Consider the following 23073-nt stretch of genomic DNA (forward strand, 5'->3'; position numbering starts at 1 on the left):
TGTGCTAGGAGCTCCGTGAGCACTTTATGTTCAGTCTCCTTTAGCAGAGATGAAAATCGTATTAGCTCAGATGGTAGTAAATTTCTGGACCTCGTTAAAGATCAGTGTCCCCTTCCGAAAGTATGGAGAGCAGTACACGTACACGCTCACCCTCTCGTCGTGAGTGTTAAATGTGATGATTCCCTTCAATCCATTCGCTTGGGCTGCCTCATAGTAAGTATTTAAAAAGCAGCCTTTATTATTATAGAAATATTATTCAGCTATTCTTTATCTTAATAGAACAATTAGAATATGGGAGATGATGGTTTATGTTCAAGAATAACATTTGAGAAACTGATATAAATCATCCTTATTTAGAGTTTCTTATACTGAGAATTCACACTGGACATTCAGTTGGTTTACAATATTCTGAAATCTGTGGAGGGAAACATTGATGTGATGTTGGGTAGGAAGAAAGCTAAATCTCTGTATGAGATAAGATATTTCATGAGAAATTTAAAATAGAATTTCTCTAGAATATTTAATTATGGAGTGATCCAAAGAGTGACACTGCTATAATTTCAGAATTCTTATTGAAAATATAATCAACATTTATTTTGGTAAAAAATTATGTTTTCATGTGCCCTGAAAAGGTCAGTAAACAGTCATGGACTGCATAACATTTTGGACCGCAGATAGGATATCGTCCCATAAGATTATAATGGCACCGAAAAATTCCTGTCACCTCGTGACACCATAACATTGTAGCCCAAAGCTAAGCTCTTTTTTAAATCAGTTGAGTGTAGCCTAAGCGCACAGTGTTTATAAAGTCTGCAGTGGCACACAGTCACGTCCTAGGCCTTTACGCTCGCGCACAGCTGACTCACCCCGAGCAGCTTCCAGGCCTGCAGGCTCCGTTCACGATGGTAAGTGGCCCACTCAGGTGTGCCATTTTAATTTTTTATGCCATATTTTTAAATGTTATTTTCCAATTACAGTTTACATGAATTATTATTTCATATTAGTTCCAGGCATATAGTATAACAGTTAGTGTATTCTGCTTTCACTGTACCTTTTCTCTGTTCAGATGCACCAGTCCTTCCCATTGTGCTGTGACCACCTGCAGTACCTAGTCCAGTGACGTGCTGGTCCAATAAAAATAGCACTACTGAAGGTTGTAGTGATCAAATGAGATGATGTATTTGAAAAAAATCTGTTAATTTTAAAATACTCTAAGTACAAAACATTACTCCTGCCCATGTGGAATTCTAGAAGGGCTCCTTCTGCCTGGGTGGGGCAGGGGAAGAGGCTGGCAGGTCACTGGCACATTGGAAGTGGATTTGCCTTTTTTTAAACCAAATTCTGTAATTATTAATTGCCCTGCTGTGCCCTTGGGTTTTACTGCATTGTAGATCAAAGTCTGTGTCAAATGTATGTTATGTTTGTAGATACGTCCCTTGTTATACAGAAAGCCTTCAAAGTCAGTATTAGTATCATTTTTCCAAAGCCAGGATGATGACAGAAATCAACAAATCTAGAATTGTTCTTTTGCTTCGCTTTCAAAAGACTGCTTCATTGAAGATATCCGTACCCCTTTTTTTTAAACCAAAATCAGACTTCCCATTACCATATCAAGCAGAATTCTTCATTAAAAATATGAATGTAGAAGAGATGCTGGCCAGCGAGGTTCTCGGAGACTTTCTTGGGGCAGTGAAAAATGTGTGGCAGCCGGAGCGCCTGAACGCCATTAACATCACGTCAGCCCTGGACCGGGGCGGCAGGGTCCCGCTCCCTATTAATGACATGAAGGAGGGGTAAGCAGACCTTTATCTCGTTGCCTTAAATATGAATTTTTAAATATGGTGACCTTATCAAACTTATTATAGTGAAAGATGGCCTATTGCATTTTTCTTTTTAATAAGAAATGGGAATTGTAAAGATATGAAAATACTAGCAATTTTCGATATTGACAAAGAGGTTATATTAATGGTTCTTTATATCTGATGTTCCAGGTCCTGGGAAATCTAACTGCAGATCAGGATCAGCAATCATAAATCATAGTGCTCAGTCTTTGTACCTTCCCTAGAGAAACTGATTATTTAGGGCCCGGAATTTCAAAGGAAATTGATGCCCCACTTATCAGCTGTAGAAGGACATGCAGACTACTGTAACTTTATTCTAGGAAACTATTTCTTTGCCTTTAACATTCTTTCCACCAAGTGTCTGTGACTGATGGCTGAAGTGGATTTGAAACCCATTCCTAAAGCCTGGCCTTGTCACTCACAAGCTGGATGACACTGGACGAAATGCTGTACTTCTCTGTGCCTCAGCTTCCTCATTCGCTCCCATGGGGATTTTACTCCCCCCTTAGTTTGTGCTACTGATTAGGTAAAACAATGTCTTTGAAAGAGCTTTGTCTGTTCTCAAGCCTTACAAGTGCAGAGTATGACTCACCCTTGGAGAGGTTAAGAAACACTCCTGATGCCCGGGCAAATTGAAAGGCTTGAAGGTCAATGTCAATCACACTTTGGTCTTTAATTTCTAATCCGTAGGTTGAGGCAGATCTTCCCCCTCCTTTTCAAACCCAGTTCTATAAACATGAGATGTGGAATGAGTTAAACATGGTGTGTGTTGTAGCGTATCCCTTTCCAGCTCCTCCTTTATCCATATTCCTGGTAACGTGTTTACTCAGTGATATCTGGGATCACCTGGAATGCCCAGATGAATATGAATTAAACTTGAGGAGAGCGGTTAAGGAGAACTTTGTTGGAAATAAGGGGAAAGATCACAAGTAGTCATAGCTGGAGTACAAGGGAGCGGGCAGAAGCAGGGCAAGGGATAAGCAGTGAGCTGTGAAGTCCAGTTTACACATTTCAGAATTAAATTGCACCTTTTGTGTTACAGTAATGTATTCTGAAGTTGGCCACGTACACACAGAAGTGCTTTGAGCAAAATAGTTGCCTTATCTCTTGCCTGTTGGGTGGCTTTTTATATCAAAATGTAATTCTGGGGTTTGAATATTTTACCTCAGAGTTACAACATGATTCTCTATAATCAAGGGGGCAGTGTGGAAAGAGATTGGACAGAGGTATCCTCCCTGAAAACCTTCTCCAAATGGGGAATCTTTCCAAAGTTTGTTAAAGGAACGTGTTTTGTGATGGTTGTTAAAACGCTGAGCGAAGATGTTGGAGGGAGCAGCATGGAAACCGGGCGTAGGTAGAGGTTTCCTTAGTGCCGTGCCCTCCCGGGCTCACCCTTTTCTCATTGGTGGTGCAGACCCCACACACAGAGACACTTCTGGAAACAACTACGCTAAACTGAACTAAAGAACTCTCTAAACCAAACTCTGACCTAAAACATGCTCCCCAGCTAGTCTAGCCTGAGAATTACCAGTAGGTGCTTGAGTAAAAATATGGATAGGCTCCCAACCTCTGATTCCCCCTAGAGATTCTGAATCTTTGCGTCTAAGGCTAAGTCTGAGCATGTGACTCTAAATTAAGAACAGAATTTTTGTCCTTCAAGTACTTGTTAGAGAATTCAGTCATTAGCGGACTGACCCCCAACACCTGCCAGAGGGCGGCATGTGCTATCGGATATTTGACAGGCAGTTCCGTGGCATTTATTTGGACCCTGTTGTCTTAGATCCCGTCCCAACTCGAAATGCTTTCCATGAGTTTCAGTTTAATGTTAAGCCATAATAACCTTTGCAAAGTATTCAAAAACTCTTTCAAAATAGCATTTCTATAAATTCTACCCAAAGCCAACTCTATTACTACAAGGTCTCTATACAAGCACTAATGAAATAAGTACCCCCCCCCCCCCACAATATAGTTCCAGAACAGAAACTTGTCCCTGGGAATGATTTTGCATATTTTCCTTAGTTGTTGTATAATTTCACACTAACAGTTTTTTTTTACCCCTTATTGCCTTAAATTCAGAAATAAATCTAATGCTTAACTCTTGTGCCTTTCTTTTTTTAATGGTATATATCATGATTATTAATTCACATAATAAACTTTTTGCCTCTAATTTTTTTTGAAAATAACATGGGCTACAAATCTCTTTTTAAAATGAAACATTGATCAAGAGATAGGGTTGAAGATAGCAAAAAACATTGCATCCCCCTTTTTCTAAAATTTTATTTAAAAATATACTCCTACACTTCAGAAGTATTAAGAACCTAAAAATGTGTTCTTCTTTATACTTAGTATAAGCCTCAGTCTCTGATCTTTAAAAAAAAATCTTGCCCTGGCTGGCGTAGCTCAGTGGATTGAGCGCGGGCTGGGAACCAAAGTGTCCCAGGTTCGATTCCCAGCCAGGGTACAGTCCTGGGTTGCAGGCCATAACCCCCAGCAACCGCACATTGATGTTTCTCTCTCTCTTCCTCTCCCTCCCTCCCTCCCTCCCTCCCTCCCTCCCTTCCCTCTCTAAAAATAAATAAATAAAATCTTAAAAAAAAAAAATCTCCATGAAACGATTTCCTATTTCTTATCACAGCCATAATCCACTAATTGCAAGTTTTTCCATAATTGCTATATGTAGTGAAAGGAACAGTGAATGAGTAGAGGACCTCTCACAGCAGACCCTCAGAGTAAACATGTAGCCCATCTGCCCAGACAGAGCACCATTAAGTGTCAATCATCAAGAACCCACTGAACCGTATTCCAGCTCTTCTCCCTTCTTGATGTGTGGTTTCCATCTCTGCAGAACTCACGGACAGCTTTCCGACTTCTCCTAAATGTAACAGAAAATGTAACAGAAAACAACCCTAAAGGTTCATGTCAGAGCAAGTAAACTCCTGCAAAGGAGGCCAAGCCTCCTGGAAAGATTCCCTTTCACTTGCCAGACCCATAACCCCAGGCAGGGCCACTGTGCTGTCTCTGAGCTGGTGGCCCTGGTGCCATTTTTGCTCCTGACGTGGAGCCAGAGGCCAGGGATTCTGTGGATGCATTTAGCCTGGGTTAAGCTGGTGGAAAGAGGAGCAGGTTCATGTTTCATTCTAGGCATGGCTTAGCTGCCAATCTAGGGTGAATGATGTGGTGTAAATGGTGGCTCTGAAGGGAATGATGGGGTGTGAGGATTAAAGAATATACTCACTTTTCATAAGAGATTGTCAAACCAACCACTCTTTCCTCTGGTTACCAAAGCATGTGGATCTAGCCTCAATCAGCAACCGAGAATCCCCGTTTATTCTCTAGACAGTCTCACAAAGTACTCCCTTTAATGAATTGTCTGCCTTTTTTTTTTTTTTTTTTTTTTTGCCCTACCAAGGCCTCAGTGAGAAGTTCCACTTAAGAAGAGAATGTAAGTCAGTGGCTGCCAAATGCTGCCCTGATACAAGGTCACAATCCTGGGCCAGACCCTGGAGCGCTGCTGACTTGTCCCCATGTTAGGTGATTTACAGAATTGTCCATTATTCTTAAATAATGTGCCTCTGAGATTTTTGGTGCAGATATCTTCATTTAGGGAATAATGGTGATATGAGATAGGAATTTTTGAAAAAAGTGTTCAATAAAATAAAAATCAAAGACCCATATAAATCCATTTTATAAGTATACAAATAAATGAAATCAATGCAAGTAGGCGCCTAATATCTATTTTTCTAAGTTCTCTGCATACATTCATGTTTTTTCTTTCATTTATTAACTATTTTTATGGGGGATAAGGTTTTAACCTCTGGGGTACAGTGATCTAAAAAATACAGTCTATGTTCATAATCTGTTAGGGTCCACACAAGGAGCCAGATCATTTAAAAAACAGTGTGGTACCTGCCACAGGTGAGTGCTCCTCCCCCATGGCAGGCAAATGCCTAAAATGGGTTCATAGAGGAGGTGAATCGAAGTCTGACCTCAGTTTAAAATACCAGTGCCCATTAGCCTGCTCAAAAAACGGGGAAGGAAGACTGTAGGCAGGCAGAGGGAACAGCCCTCAGGTAGGAGGAAGCGCGGTGGGTTTGGAAACCTCCTTTGTGGCGAGGTGGAGGACAGGGACCCAGAAGTGGTAGTTGCTGAGGAGGCAAAGCCCAGGCCGCGAAGGCCTTGTGCACCAGGGAAGAGTGTTTGGCTTTTATCTTGATGCATTAGGGACCTTTGCAGAACACAGCTTGTATTAAAGTTTTAATTTTAGCAGGTGGGCCTACTAAGCCCACCACATGGCAAAATAGAGCAAAGCCAAAGGTCTCAAGACCTCTCTGCAAGCGAGAATCCCCCCAAAACCAGAGAGGTCCAAGCCCCTGTGCCTGTCCCCTTTCTGAGAATTCACTCCTTCTCCAGTGGAGAGGAGTAAGCAAGCAAGAGGGCTGGAGTCTAGAAGTCTCCTTTATTTTGGTTTTATTCTGTATTAGGTCCTATAGTTAGTTTTAGTCTTTATATTTTATTTATTTTATTTTTTTATGATGGACTGAGTGATCGCAGGTGGGCACAGAACAAAGGAGTGGGGTAAGGACAGAGGCGGGATGCCTGGTGCATTTGAGAGCTCCTGAGTGCCCAGGCATCTGTAACGTATGTAGACACATTCTTCTCTGAAGTGCCTTTTATCCCCTATATGCACCAGATAAAGAATAAAATGCATTCAGTACTTAGGTAAAAAAATACAGCCATGGGGTCCATTTATCTGCCTGTTGCTGAAAAAGGCAGAGTTTTAACTTAAATGTTTTACGTACGTCTCATTCTTCACATTTTATTGTAAAGACCTGGGTAAATGCATTTTCCCTCAAGGGAAACTGAGTTGTTCAGATAGGAAGGAGAAAAGTCCCTTCTAAGGAACAAGTTCTATCTAGTGTTTGCCAGTTCCTAAGATTCCGAGGCACGCTGTTCTGATGAGGCTGCCCAAGAGCCTTCCTTGTGCCTGGTAATATACTTCCCTGTCATCTGTTCACGCATATTTGAAAGTTTGAAAACATGTAGCGCAAATTATAAAAGGTAAAGATCACCCTCACAAAAAATTCTAATTTCTGCCTGTCAAAAAGCCAGCTGAAAGGAAAACAAGAGATTATGAAAATGTAATTTGAGCTTTTATAGCATAGTTTTTGTTATACAGTACATGGCCTCATGCAAAATTATTTTTTAAAAGACCATGTTGAAACTCATTGGCTCTACAAAAGAAACAGTATATACACAATTTTTTTCACCTACAAGGAAATTCCAATATCTGCTTTTCTTGATAATATTTGTAGTCTGTTTGCATTTTATTTAATTAACTTATTTTCCCAGTTGTTTTGAGATGTAATTAACATGCTGTATCAGTTTAAGGTGTACAGTATAATGACTTTACATATACATATTGCAAAATGATCACCACAATAAGTTTAGTTAACATCCATCACCACACATAGCCACACATTTTTTTTCCTTGTAATAAGAATTTTAAAGACTCTCTTAGCAGCTTTCAAATATACAGTTGCTTGTGTTTTTAAACAGGTGTAATGCTTTTCGTTCATTCATTTATTTGGCAATAGGCTCCCTGAGGGCAGGGAAAAAGACTGGGTACAAGGAGAACTATTGAGGGACTTCCTTTCACTCCCTGTGGGAAGTGATGGCGGCTGGAACTAGGCTTGTGGCGGTGGGATGGAGCACAGTGGACAGGTGTGTATGAGAGTTCTTCCAGGGTCAATGTCAGAGACGGATGACGGATTGAATATGTGGGAAGAAGGGCTCAAAGATGATGGCGCTTGAGCATCTGGCCATGCCAGTCACCAAGTGAGGAGAAGATAGAAGGAGGAACAGGTGGAGGTGGGGTGGGGTGATGATGAGCTCAGTTCGGAACATATTAAGTTTGTGAAGCTTATGGATCATCCAAGTAGAGATGAAAGTAACTTGGCAGTGTGAGTCCACTGCCATAAAAATGTTTCCACTTCTAGGCATCTCTTCTAAGATAGTAACATTAAAGAGTATGCACAGACATAGTCTTCGCAAAATTATTTATAACATCAAAAAATTGGAAACAACTTACATGTCCAACTCTGAAATAATTGCTGAGTAAATCATGTGCACTTAAAAAATTATATTGCCATAACACTATAATTACAAAGACTGTACAGTATGGAAAATGTTTATGATGCATTAAGTGGAAAAGGATACAAAGTTATATTTTAGAGATGATTGCAATTAGGCTAAAATATATGCATTTGGAAAATATTCTGCAGGGTAATTGGAAAGTGAAAATAAATATCTTGGTAAAATTAATTAATTCTGTTTTATTCCAGGTGTTACATAATGTTGTATGTTACTTTTTAATCTGAGGAAAAAAAATAAACTTTTCAAAGCACCAAAAATTCATATGCTTATGACCACTTATGTTATCTTGAAGTGAATTAGTTTTTAAGTTATTAATTATAAATGTAAATCAGTATCATGTTAAAGCAAGAGGACTGTTGTAAAAATATTTTACTTCTGTATTTACAAATGTATTTCACAATTATCAAGGGAAAATATGGTATTTGCTAGGCAGTTAATGGAGCTTAAAAGTAACTTGTTTTAAATGGAGTATGTTTAGAATCACTGATCATCTACATACTTTGCCAGTGTTTTCTCACATCCAGTTGTTCTGAATTTTTAATTTGATCTTTAGTTTTAGTCAGTTGTATACTGTTCATCTCCCAAAGGCACTGTTTTTTAAAAAAAAGTTCTTTCAAATGACTTTTAAGTCCAAATATACATTTCACATAAGAGCAACCCGATGAGTTTGTGTCACTGAACTCTGGGGCTCAGTTTTCAACTCAGGGTGTGGCTTCGTGCTTACATTGACATAGCTTTGAGTTTTTGTGCTTGTATTTATATTTAATTTTTAAAGGTAACAGTTTTCTTGATATATAATTCACATGCTCTACAATTCACATATTTAAAGTATATAACTCAGTGGGTTTGAGTTTATTCCCAAAGTTGTACAATCATTATCACAATCAATTTTAGAATATTCTCATAATTCTGGCACCCCCTTGCCACTTCCATTAACAGTTACTTAGCAGCACCACCCTTGCAGCCCCAGGCAACCACTGTTTATTTGCCTTCCCTATAATTTAGCCTATTCTTGGATATTTCGTAAGAAAGGAATCATAGAGTATGTGGTCTTCTTTCACTTAGCATGCTGTTTTCAAAGTTAATCCATTCATTCTTTTTCATGTCTAATATTCTATTGTGTAAATATTCCACCTTTTGTCCATTCAGTTGATAAGCATTTGGATTTTCACTTTTTGACTATTAGGAACAATGTTGCTATGAACACTCATGCACAAATTTTTGTTGGGACACATTTTCATTTCACTTAGGTGTGGAATTGCAGGTCACGTGGTAACTCTGTGTTTAACCTTTTGAGGAATTGCCAGGCTGTTTTCCAAACCAATTGTACTATTTTACATTCCCACCAGCAGAGTAGGAGAGTTCTAATTTCTTCACACCCTCACCAGTACTTTCTGTATCTGTCTTTTTATTACAATGGGTGGGAAGTGGTATCTCGCTGTGGTTTTAATCTCTCTTTTGCTAATGACTAATGATGTTCAGTACCTTTTTATGCTCTCATTGGATATTTGTATATCTTCGGAGAAATGTCTGTTCAGATCCTTTGCCATTTTAATTTGGATTATTTGTCTTTTGTTATTGAATTGTAAGTGCCCTTTGTGTATTGGGAATACAAGTCCCCTTATTAGATTTGCAAATACTTTCTCCTATTTCGTGAGTTTCATTTTCATTTTCTTGAAGTGTGTCCTTTGAAGCACAAAGTTTTTAATTTTGATAAATCCAATTTATCTATTTATCTATTTTTTTTTTCAATTATTGCTGGAACTCCTGGTCTGATATCTAAGAGACCATTGTCTAATCCCAGGTCATGAAAATTTACGCCTGTTTTCTTCTCAGAGTTTAATGGTTTTAGCTCTTGCACTTAAGTCTTTGATCTATTTTGAGTTATTTTTAATATAGTATGAGGTAGGGGTCCAATTTCATTTTTTGATATGTGGAAACCCAGTTGTCCCAGCACTATATGTTGTAAAGACTACTCTTTCCCCCATTACATTGCCTTGGCACCTGTGACAAAAATCAGTTTATTAAAAGTACGAGTTTATTTCTGAACTTTTAATTCTGTTGCATTGATCTTCATGTCTGTGCCATTACTATGTATTTTAATTACTATTGCTTTGTAGTAAGCTTTGAAATTGTTCATTGTGAGTCTTCCAACTTTTTCAAGATTTTTTTTTTCTGGCTACTTGGGGTCCTTTGAATTTTCACACAAATTTTAGGATCAGTTTGTCAATTTCTGCAAGGAAGACAGCTGAATTCTAATGGGTTTATTTCATTTCATAAGTAGCTGTATAGCATTGTCATCAGCAAAAGAAATAATATTTAATTTAGAGTAATTTCCTACTTGTCTTTTTTCTTTTGAAAGACATATTTCCTTTCCTTTTTTAAAATTATACTTTATCAATTATGCTATTACAGTTGTCCCAATTTTTCCCCCTTTGCCCCCTCCACCCAGCACCCGTCACTCCCTCAGGCCATCCCCACATCATTGTTCATGTCCATGGGTCCTGCGTGTAAGTTCTTTGGCTACTCCGTTTCCTGTGCTGTACTTTACTTCCCCATGGCTGTTCTGTAACTGCCTGTTTGTAGTTCTTAATCACCTCAAGCTTTTCTAAGGTTATTTAAATGGAAAAAATACAATAAAGATTAAATGAAAATAACAAAAAGTATAAATGCTGTTGTCATCTTCTCTTTTTACTGTGAATCACCTATTGGTCATTTAGGTGGAATTATTTCCCCTAGTTGGTGACATGCACACACAGAAAATAAATTTTATTTGCTTAGTTTGTGTTTAGCAAACAATAGTTTTTATCTTCTATTAGCCTCAGACAAAAGTTGGAGAGACCGTGCACTGAGAGACCTGACAGTACGGGTCTGGGAGGTAGAAAAGCGGACGGACAGACAGACTCTTGGGCAGAATGGCGAAGTCTCCTTAAAGCTCCATACCTCCAGTGGCTTAATTTCATACTCTTATTAAAATGAATTGAAGGGAAGATTCATTACTAACAATTACCTACTATCTTAGTGATGGTATTATTTTCTAAACCATTTAAGAGCAATGTTTAAATGGAAGTAATCTACCCAATATAATAGGCAGAATAGGACACATACTTGCTTTGAATTAAAATAAGTAGGGTGAAAAACAATTTTTAGAAATTAACTTAGAATTGAAAAAATGTCTGGTCTACCAGAGCCCTCAGTAAATATTGGCTGAATGACAGAAAGCATAAAAGGAAGCCCCTACCTGAATCATTGCCTTTAAAGCCCAGCCTCTACCTTAGGGGAGATTCCAGATAATCCCTCGATTCAAAAGGATGAATCCTGCTTTCAGGGTAGATTGTTTTTCAGTGTTTTCAATTTCTTTAAAGGATAACCTGAGAGTTTCACAATTTTGCAGCGTTTATGTCATGGTTGGTGCCGATGTCCCATTTTCTTCTTGTTTACGAGAAGTTGAAAATCCACAGAATCAATTGAGATGCAGTCAAGAAATGGAGCCTGTAATCACATGTGATAAAAAATTTCGTACTCAATTTTACATTGACTGGTGCAAAATTTCGTTGGTGAGTTTTGATTATATTCCGTTCTTGCAAATGTAATTAGAAGTGATGTGGTAGGAGATAACATTTGACTAAAACCTGAGTTGCTTTTAGGAACAAATCCTGGGTTTACGTTGTTCACTGAAATGGACTTCTCTTGACTTTAAGTATTTGGCAAGCTTATTGACAGTGCTTCCATTTAGGAAAGAGTATCTGCACTTTTGTTCTCAGTCCCCCCTCGATTCGTTGCTGGGCAGGATTAGCCTGGCAGGTGGTCCAAATACTCGCCCTGGACATCCAGGTGGCTGCTAAATCAGGGTAAATTACGGAGTCAGTGTGACATGCATAGAAAGTCTCAGATATCCCTCCCCTAGCCCACTCTGGAAGGAGAGGCCAGAGTACACTAAAAGATCTGAAAATAAAGCAATATTGTGCTATGATTCGGTGTCCTAGAAACTCAAAAAGTGTAGGGAAAGCCCAAGGGAAGAGAGAACAACTCCGAGGAAAGTTAGAATCTTACTCACAGCTCCATAAATATCAAATATTTCCTTCTAAACAACTTTTTTAATTAGCATGCTAAAAGACTTAGGGAAACGTGGGTAAGGTTTCATGTCTGTGAGATATGTATAATATATGTAATATTTTTTGATCCTGTTTTCTGGAAGATGGGAAAAGTTGTTTTATTTCTTTAGTGACCTTTAGATTTAACTTCCGTCAACCTTGATGATTGGTGGTGACTGAATTAGATCTAAGTTTAAAGTTGACATTTGAACAAAGTTATTGACACATAAACACAACTGTCACCTCATGTCTTAGCGAACCAACTGCAGGCAGCTTTCCTGGATCCAGCAGGGGAGAACATCTTCCTCACGTTGTAGCACTTAGCACCTGCGGCCCTTGGCCCTGACTCTTCTTTTTTTATCACTGGTGTCTTAGGAAAGCAATGCTCTTTCTTTGCCCTCTTAAATCAAGTAAAATTACGAAGATGGCGTGGCTTGTGTCTTACAAATAAACGTTGAATTTTCAGAGCTCAGTATTTCAGTTGTGGTGGTAATTGTATGAGGGTCGGAGAGACTTGGCAACTGCGTTCATAATTTGTTTAAATAGACGCCTCTAGCCAGAATCCAGGGACAGGGGGCCTAACAGTGAATGCCATGTGCCTTGTGCTGGTGCTGTGAAACGTTCACATTTAGGGGTCTCATCTAATTTTGAAATGTTTAAAAATGACAGGCTTCGAAGATTTTAATTTTTGTGGTAAAACTTTGTAAATACAAAGGTTGGAAGTTTTCCTTGTTTATTTTACATGTTTTATTTATATGTTACATTTTAGAACAGAAGATTTCAGGAAGCTTAAGTGAAAGAATCAAGGAATAAACAAAATAAATGAAATATAAAAGGAGAATCAGGGCTTAAGTTTTTTGTTTTTTTTTTTAATTAAGCCTAAAGTCAAGTTCAACAGCAAGACTACTAATGTCCAGTATTAAAAAGGAAGTCCATCAGTTATTGAATTCCCATTCTGGAAGGGGGCACGCCATGAGTTTTGTGGGTTTTTGTTTTTTTTTTTTTGCAGAGGATAGTTTTTCCTAGCATTGTGTTGTTAGCAAAATTCTTCAAGTAGAGCCTTTGGGAGAGGATACTGAGAAATGTCACAAATAATTCTTCCCAACTTTTTTTTTGAGGGGAGTGGCAGTTGTAGTAACAAATTTCACATGGCCATTTTTGTAATGGTTTTAAAGAAACCCTTAACATAATTAAATGCAACTCAGTGAAAGCAGTTCAATTACAGTGGAGGTAGATTAATATAGTACCAATAAGCTTTTTTTGATTCTGGGATAGAATTCAGTAAAACGATAGCCTTGGATGGGTTACATGGTTCTTAGACTACCGTTTCCAAAAACTGTTTCTGTCAGCTAGATGCCAGAGAGTTCAAGGTTGTAATCATTGAGAAATTGCCTCTCATTTATTTCTTTCCTGTTTTGCTAACTTTGGAAACCACACCCACATACCTGGTTATCAGCAAGTTTATGGTTTGTTAACATCTGCACTAAAGGTTTGTCGTTGGGCAATAAGATATTTACATACTAGTGTGAAGGACTTCTGCTTTGGAGAACAGAAATGGGACGACTGCACACACATGTATTATGTATGTGTACATGTATATATGTACAAGTATAGTGAGGCAATGTCAAAAGTAGGCCAACATACAGCCTTCAATTTATTACTTTTATTCATCACTATTTCCTGGCTGCCCTCAAAAATTGCAAGTTCAAGGTGATAAAGTAATGGGAAAAGATTGCTTCTCAGAAGTTTGTCAAAGAGTGTTTTGATATGTCTAGATCTTAGAATGTCATCATGTTTGCAGCCATTGATTTGATTTGTAATTGTCTTCTTTTGTATCAGGTTGATAAAACAAAGCAAGTGTCCACCTATCAGGAAGTGATTCGTGGAGAGGGGATCTTACCTGATGGTGGAGAGTACAAACCCCCTTCTGATTCTTTGAAAAGCAGAGACTATTACACGGATTTCCTAATTACACTGGCTGTGCCCTCGGCGGTAGCATTGGTCCTTTTTCTAATACTTGCTTATATCATGTGCTGCCGACGGGAAGGCGTGTGAGTACTTTCAAACACTAATAAAAAATTATAGAGCCTACTGAGATAACAACATATAAGATTCCATTAAAAGCTAAGTTTCATTTAATTCATAAAGCACTTTATCAAGGAGCGGAAATTGTGTTCAAGTCAAACTATAGTACTTTATTCCTTTAAAAATGAATTAAAATAGTGTGGAGTCTAATAAATCAAATGAGGGGATATAGTTACTTTGTTCAAAAATTATGAAGGCTAGATGACAATTCATGCTGGCAAAATCAGTCCCAAGAATAAGTAAGGCTGGATATTTTGGTGACGCAAGCCACCTTGAGTCAGCAGAGACTTTGGAATCTGTGACATGGTCACTGCACTTTAACTAAATAGTCTTAGTTTGATCAGGAGTGATGGTCAGACTTCTTGAAACTGTTCTGCTGTCAAACAGGTTGACAATCTAAATGTCTAAATATATATACCCATATCTATAAACTTAGGAGTAAATTAATGAAAATTAGTCTATAATTTGAGTAATGAGTATTTAGTTCATGAATAGTTAGTACGGTCAGGATATCAATTAAAATAATCTCCTGAGATTATTTGGAAGTCAGAGTAACAAAGCCAAGGATAAAAAAATTAATAAAGCAGCAAGTAACAAATTCTTCCATTTTTACATGTAGCCTGATGTCATCATGTCATAGAATTTATTTCCAAGAGCTTGATTCTTAATATCCTTTTGTTTTCCCCATTTTTCTGTATGTTTCTCATCAGTATTCCATCTCTGTATGTGTACTCATCCGAGTAATGTCATCAGCCTGGTGGCAAATGCTGCCTGGTGGCATTTAATAGTGACAGTGTCAGCATTTCCACATCATGCAAGATTTCATGAGCATATAGTCTTAATATTCCAAATATCAATGCTATGATTTAATTCATAAATTTTGTTTTGTTTCTAGGGAAAAGAGAAACATGCAAACACCAGAGTAAGTGTCTTCTTTCCTGTTATTTTCTTTATCATTTTTTTCCACTTCTCAGTTGCTCATCATGCTTCTCATGTGTGTGTCATGCTTTGTTTTCATTAGTCATCTCTCATAGTTGATTTCATGAGTGTGAAAGCTGCTTTCTAAATAGAGAGATTTAGGAGGGGTAGACATTAAAAATAAAAAGAGGGTTTGAAAAAACTAAGATTATACAAATAAAAAAGTAAACCTAAAATATTTCAGATTCAGAGTATTAACTTGCCATTTATATTATGTGATTTCCCAATCTGCATTTCTATAAGCCAGAGAACAGATGAAAAGACCTTTCATACACGTTTTCCTGAATCTACAGTAATAACCTACCATAAAATGAAACTTCTGTGAGTATTTATAAATGCCCCATCAGAAGCAACAATATAAAAGCTCTGGTAGTTTAATCTTAGTCGTAGAAATTAAGTAGAATGCTAGTTTGTTACTTAGGGCTGTAATATTAACACAATGCTTCATAGCTTAGTTTAACGAAAGACATCTAATTAAAAATTAGTTTATACTTTACAGTTTTGCTATGTTAAAAGTATATGAAATGTATCTCTCTCTTTTTTTTTTTTTTTGAGATAACTTATAGAAAGCCGAAAGTGCAATAATGGCCTCCTACTTAAAAAATTTTTTTCAAAAAAGTTTTCAAATTGATGATCCGCTGGGATAATATATGATTTTAAATATATTTTGTCTTATTTCTTTCTGACCTAGCATCCAACTGGTCCATCATAGTGCTATTCAGAAATCTACCAAAGAACTTCGTGACATGTCCAAGAATAGAGAGATAGCTTGGCCCCTGTCAACGCTTCCTGTGTTTCACCCTGTAACAGGGGAAATCATACCTCCTCTCCACGCAGACAATTATGAGAGCACTAATATGCCATTGATGCAGACGCAGCAGTAAGTACCACTTGAAACCGTGATTATTAATATGCATGAATGTGTCCAGTTCCTGTTTAGAAAGACCAGAGCTTTTCATTATTGGTGCTTTTGTTTGTTTGTTTTTTGTTGTTTGTTTATAGAGAAGAGAAAACACCAAAAAGACATTGATAGTGTAGATCCCAACCCTACTGTGCTGACCCAAATTAATACAGTTACTTTCAGGGAATTCTTTTATTGTTTTTTCTACCATAATCCACCTTAATATTTAAGAAATTGACACAGCTAATAAACTAACATATGTTTGCTCAGAGATAAGTTCATTGTGAAAAGGGGAGCCTTTCCTAGAGTGTGACAAATTGATTATTTTTAGAGCTATTATTAGAATTATTTGGTTCTTTTAACCTATTATTTTAATATTATTACCACAGAACAATTTAACGTAAGTTGTTTTTTTGTCATCTGCTCATCTATCAAAACGAGTAGTTCTAACTTGGGCTGTAAACACAGTGTATCCGTGCAGACCCTCCCGTTGTGTTAGGACTGTGGTCGGGAAGCCTGGAGCGGCGGGCGTGCGGGGAGCAGGGAGGAAGTCACCCTGCTGCCCTGCTGCATGCCTCGGTCAATTCTGGTATAACTGAATTGTCGGTGAAACTGCCCTTTATTTTGAAGAACATGTCTCTTTTTTTCTTTTTTCTTTAACCATATCTTAAGGGTTCAGTTCAGTTTCCCCATGGAAATCACAAGTTTGATTTTTGACATCCTCCTCTGTTTCACTTTTCTAAGTAAAATGGTTAGAAAGGAAAATTCCTCTCCCACACAGGCACATAAACCTTAGGATATGAAATAGAAGTAACCTCTTACTGATTAAAGGTTTGTCTGGGAAGAGTACTAGGTGCCAACATTTTCCCATCGGGATGCTTATTTTGTAGCCATATAAAGTGCATGTGATAATTGGAAGATTAAACAGTAATTACTCTGAGTAGAATAGACAGTCAGACTCAATAAATTTGTCCAAAATACTTTGGAAATCTGAAAGTACTGTGAGAATTTTCCTAAACTCATATAACAGTATTGATTTAGTGAGGAATAGGCCAAGGTATGTATGTACCTGTTTGTGACTTACTGGCTGAAGTCCTGTTTACTGTGGGGAAAGCTATGTGATTTAAAACCTGAGTGTTGGAAACATTAATATTCTATTAAGGAAGTAAATATTAGAGTCGTACAAAGTGGAGTTGTACTGAATGGAGGGGTGGATTTCTGTGTTCTCTGACAGTTAGCGAGACATCATAAAACCCACTTTACCAGGATTTGATGCTGATGAGGAGGATTAGTAAAATTTCAATAATATTGTAAGAGTTCACAATTTGACAATCTCTCCTGCCATTTTTAGAGGAAAATTATGAACAGCCTTGTCATTTTACAAAATGAAGAGTTAAATAATTCTTTAAAATGAGAAATAATATCTCATTTTATTTATCCAAAATTGCTAGTGAAATGTTGATAAATGTTCTTCAAATGTGGATATGTGTTCTCAAAAATAAAATGGTCAGATACACTTGAGATGGGTTTGTCTTTAGCTTTTCTTAATCAGAAGAGCTCTCAGAGCCTTCACTGTGTCGCTTTGCTTTGTGAGCCCATCGGGAAAGATCCGAAGATGGAACTTTAAAGGAGACATTTTGGGAAATGCTTCTATTGACAATACAACAATAGTATCAATTTCAAAATAGAGAATTATTCATTATGAGTACGGGAGCTTGAATATGTGTGTAAATCAGTAAAACTATTGCTTTCAAAGTGTAAGGAAGGAGACAAGTATGATTTTTTAGCTGTCCTTTCTAACCATATATATTGAACATAAGAATAGCTCCTTAAAGATTATTTTGATTTGTTGTAGGTAGGATTTTGCAATATAAATAAAATTTATAATAAAATAAAATTTTCTACCTCGTTTGCAACCACATGCATCTTCCAGGTCCTTCTATAACCCCATGAGGACTGTCATTATGTTGATCAGATCTCTCTATTTGTAAATGCAATAGGTTATTTTATTGAAATTTTTAAGTCTAGAAAACCTCCATATAATTCAGATTTCTGCTAATGGAAAAACTCCATTAACTAGTACTTCTATATAAATAGGGTGCATAGATAATTGATGATGCTCACAATGGTTATTCTGAGGCACTGCTAGATCATCAAGTGCGTCTGACTCATCAGAGGAAAATTAAATTGCATTCGGTATAGTTTCGCCATTGAGTGTATATTATCTTTCTTTTATTCCCAGAAATGGATAGAATGTGCACAGTCTCTATGGTAACTCCCTATAAGGTAGAATATGTGATTAACCTCATTTTCCAGCCATGCCAGATAATAGGAGATTTATTGTCCCATGTTCCTCACAGCTGTCCTTTATGCAAATTCAGCTTTCACTCCTTACCTTAAAAGCATACCCTGTCCTTAAAGTTCTATTTCAGTACCAAATACACACACATATGTAAATATTTTGGTCCTTTGAATTGAACTGAATTCTTAACTTCAAAATGAAATATTTGATGAGGAATCACAGTACTTGATAATTGGGTATGTGCTTGGATAATGCTGCCTGGTATTGTTAATTAACTCTTCCTAAAAGGGCATGTATTTCATCTTCACCTGTTCAAACTAACTGTACTGAATTTACCACTCATGAATAATTGGGCTAACTACTGGATTTTGTGGATATTCTTCAAACTTGACACCAGAAACATTCAAGCATAAGGACATGGCTGAAAGTTTATGTTGGCTTCTAGGCAAGACTCAAGAACATGAACATTCAAAGCTGCATAGAAACATATTTGGGTCTTTTAAACAAGTTATTCCATGAGGTATAGAGAACCTCCTCATAACAGAATTAGGTATAGAGAATTTATAAGAGTTACATAATGAGGACCTGTCACAGTTATTTCTCAATTACACAATTGTTTTATTGTTTTGGGGCTTAGGGTTTGTTTTGAGGGGACAGGGGGCGTTTGGGTTTTTGGTTTTGATTTTTTGGTAAAATGCTTCGTGGAACTCCAGGTTGGCACCGTAAATTAGAAATAACAAATGTTTCATTGTTTGCAGATGATAAAATTGAGCCACGGATAAGGGACAAAACTAAGCTGGGTCAAACACTGAGATTAGATTATTTACCTATCTTGGTCGGGTCAGGGATAAATATGTGGTCATTGACCTTAAAAGGTCAGAAGGTTCCCTGATGGAGGTTGCAGGCAAGGTGACTAAATAGTGCAGAGAAACTGGTGATGGAACGTATGTTCAGAAAGGAGCGATTTCATTTGTGCAGTGATCCTCTGCTGCTCAGGTGACAGAGACAGTGCAAACAGCCTGTTAAACTGTCACCAGGTAGAGAAATGTAAGGGACATTTAATTTCGTCTTTGCTAATGTAGTTATTGTTTAATAACTTACTATTTTGGAAGGATTTTTGAGGTACAGACTAGTTGCAAAAATAACACAGAACAGTCCGGTGTTTTATTATATTTGTTACAGTAAGGAACGAACCCTGGTGCTTTCCTGTCAGCCAGATTTCAGACTTTTTTCCTCCAGATTTCACTAGTTTTTCCCCTGATGTCCTTTTCCTGTCCCAGGATTCTGCCTGGGACACAGTAATTGGCCTGTCTTAGTATTCTCTGGTCTGCACAGGGTCTTACACCTTCCTTGTTTCCATTGGCCGTGAGAATCTTGGGGAGCACTAGCCACAGAGTCTGTAGACTGTCACAGTTACATCAGGGTTCCCGCCTCTGCCGGTTTACTAGTGATCTTTGTAGTTCAGCGAATAAAGGTTACCATTAAGATTCAAAAGTATTCTTTCCCCTAGACAGCCCCTAACTCATTACAATTCATTGCTGTAAATCGTATTACAAAGTAATTCTTAAAAAAGCAAATGTTGCTTTGCCCCAAAAATCCCTGCTGTGATTAGGGTTATGGTTTTGACTGAAGATTTAACATAAAAAATAGATTACAGGTTTGCCCGATGCACCTTAAAGATAAAGCTTTGTAATGATTTAAATTATGAAAGTGAAATTCTAAGTCATAGAACTTTAGGTCTGAAAAGGCCAGTCAGGTCTGGCTTGGTTGTCCCAAGCCAAATTGAAGGCCACACTCACCTGTGGACCTCTTACTGCTTAGTATGAATCTCGAGGCCTCCTTCTGGGGATTAGGAATCTGACCGACAGGTGTTATGGTACAGCAGGAAAAAAGTTGAGAAGTCCTGATTGAAACACTGAAAGGATGCAGGTTTTGGGGATTCATAAGCTAGGTTGCTATTTCTGGTATTTCTGCTGTGGCTGGAGGTGGGGGTGGGGATGTTATTCACACTTTTTCTAATTATCCCTGAGGGGCATGTGCACAGCAGAGTGTGAAAGGGGGCAGTCCAGTCCATTGCCTAGAGTGTTGGGGCTGTTTGAGGGTTTGTGCTTATCGGGCCTCTAGACTTTTCACACCTCCGTAAGCCATAAGCCACCTGAGGAGAATGGTGTGGAGAGGTGGGTGGGTGCCCATTAGAAAACAGTGCCTGGATGGGACAGAGAAATGCTAAACCATGAAAATCTAAAAACCACTGGGAAATTGTATTCATTTGACAACTTTATGGCAGGCATTGACTGGAGGATGCCAGCTACTCAATTTTCTAAAAAATAACTTACTCTTTAAAAAAAATCTTAGAGAGAGGGAAAGGGAGGGAGAAAGTGAGGGAAAGAAACATCAATGTGCAAGAGAAACATCTGTCAGTTGCCTCTTGCCTTTTGCACGCCCCTAACTGGGGACCTGGCCCGAGACCCAAGCATGTGCCCTGACCGGGAATTGAACTGGTGACTTTTCAGTTCACAGGCTGGCACTCAACTCACTGAACCACAACAGCCAGGACACTTGGTATTTTAAGGGGTAGATCTGCCTTCTCATTATTCTTTTCTTATACCAACGTAAGTATCTATAAGCTTTTCCTGAGTGGGAGGCATTTTCATATAGGATTGAATGTAATGCATAATAGGGGCAAGTGCCTAAACATTTTCTAGAAAGATTTTAATTGGCTATACAAAAATTTTCCTTATTCATTATACAAAATATAATACCTAATCCAGGGTAATTGGGTCTCCTTCATAACAGGAGGTAGGTCGTGCTTAATCTTTTGCAAATTAGCAAGTATAAAAGTAGAATTAAGTCTTCTAATTAAATATATTTGGTAACTAATCATTTTAGCTTTTATCTGAAGTGTTTTTCCATTATTCCCTTTGGTAATAATAAGAACTAACTTCATGATAAAGTTCCATAAGTAAAAAATTAGATTTCAATAAAAGTTAATATCAGTTGAAGCGAGTATTTCAGGGGACCAAGATAATGATTTCCTGTTGACAGGAAGTGTTAACCAGCTAAGAATATTTTGGAGCCATTAACTTTCTTTGTAATTCAGTAAGTATACAGTGAAAGCACTGAGGGCAGTATCTCTTTGATGGGTTTTCTTTCTGTAGGTTTGTATGGTATCATTTTAAAGCTGTGGTAGGTTTGCTTTTGGCTTGCTTTAAGCAGGGGAAAAATTGAACGAAATAAATGAATGTCTCCTTTCTCCTTTATGCATTGCTTTTGGTTAAAGTTACGATAGGTTTTGAAGTTAAGATTATGCAGATCCAGTTGGTATCCCCCTTCTTAAATCCACATAATGGTGTGTCCCTTAGTTAAACACTAAGAGTTACAGCGTTCAAATCAGCGAGGTTTGGACAATGTCAGTTTGGCTGAAATAACTGGGAAACTTCAAAAGTCTATTACTATGTCTTATTGTTAAGTGACTCCATGGTAATACAGAAGAGAAGTGTTTTGTAGTTTTGTGTTCCACATAACTAAACTGTCATTTGTTTTCAACTCTGGCACAGATTATATGGATTTATACAAATCACTTAACCTTTCTTTGCTTTTGAGTCTTCAAGCAAGTAGGAATATAATGGGTTGATAATCATCAGCCTTACTCATAGAATTACCCTACGGGATATCCAAGAATATCAAATTACCTTAAAATGGTTGTACAAATAATAAATAATTGCATACTCACCCCAAATCACTTATTTATTAATTTGTAAGTTATTACCTTTGCCTTCTTAAATAATGAAGTTTGTATAATAGTTCATTTCCATAATTTTCTATTTAAATGTATGTAATTAATGATACTAAAATTAGAAAATAGTTAATGCTAATAATTTAGAGAATTACAGTTTTCTTAAGTCTTTTTTCTATGTAGTGAAGTTTATACATAATAATTGTTCAGTTTGTTTGTTAATAACTTAATTATTCTAAATAGTTTTATGACTTTATAAAGGTCCTTTCTTTGAAGGATTATTGGCATTCTCTTTGAAGTCAACCCCCACTAGCCTGTATAATTGCCTTTAAGCAGCCTGCTTTCACTAAAGATGGAAATGGTTCCATTTTCTTACCGAGTTCTCTGCCTCTTAACTGAGCAGAGTTTTCCATAAGCATCTTCCCAATATCCTGAAGCAGTGCTCTTATGGGGTACCTCTCTTCAGCTTTTAAATGGAACACCCACTTCGAATATGCCCATCATAGATATATTAACACTTTTAACACTCACAGGCTCACATGTAGTCAACAAGTTTGGGCAGCCACAGACAGAGCTCTGTGTGCATACCTTGGAGACTCTGGGGAAGTTGAATCTCCACATATTTTTTGTTGAGTACCTTTTTGTCCACATAAGCACTTTCAGATGGAGTTGAACTTGCAAGGAGTGCATGTACACTGTTGAGACGTAACCATTTGGGACACGCACTGCAGACACTTCTAAATCCCCAAACCAGTGGCATACACACAGTAGCTTTCTCATACATCTTCTCCAGATTTCTTGCTAGCTCGTGTACTTCCTCAACCAACCATTTCTCTTCAAACCTAGCCAAGTCCTTTGCTGTGTAGAAAGTTTAGCAGTGTAACAGAAGAGGTAAAAACAGAGGCTGGAGAAGAAATGGGTGTAGATAGATTTTGATCAGTGTCTTGCAAATTATGTTCACTGACCAACAGGAGAAGGAGTTC

At 37.6% G+C, this 23073-nt stretch overlaps 1 protein-coding gene across 6 annotated transcripts in view; it reads left to right on the forward strand.

The window, feature by feature from the left end:
• SGCE (sarcoglycan epsilon) overlaps nt 1-23073 on the forward strand; it is a 68347-nt gene that overhangs the window by 39665 nt on the left and 5609 nt on the right. For 3 of the 6 annotated variants that reach the window (XM_036010604.1, XM_028525687.2, XM_036010606.1), the window contains 5 exons: nt 1595-1793; nt 11389-11551; nt 13928-14139; nt 15069-15095; nt 15843-16031. In XM_036010604.1, the coding sequence (XP_035866497.1) occupies nt 1595-1793; nt 11389-11551; nt 13928-14139; nt 15069-15095; nt 15843-16031 (790 nt within the window). Of the gene's footprint in view, nt 1-1594; nt 1794-11388; nt 11552-13927; nt 14140-15068; nt 15096-15398; nt 15473-15842; nt 16032-23073 lie in introns of those variants that run through there. The other 3 variants (XM_036010605.1, XM_028525688.2, XM_036010607.1) reach the window with 2 other exon arrangements.

This window comes from Phyllostomus discolor, chromosome 10 (assembly GCF_004126475.2).
Source record: "Phyllostomus discolor isolate MPI-MPIP mPhyDis1 chromosome 10, mPhyDis1.pri.v3, whole genome shotgun sequence".
NCBI lineage: Eukaryota > Metazoa > Chordata > Mammalia > Chiroptera > Phyllostomidae > Phyllostomus > Phyllostomus discolor.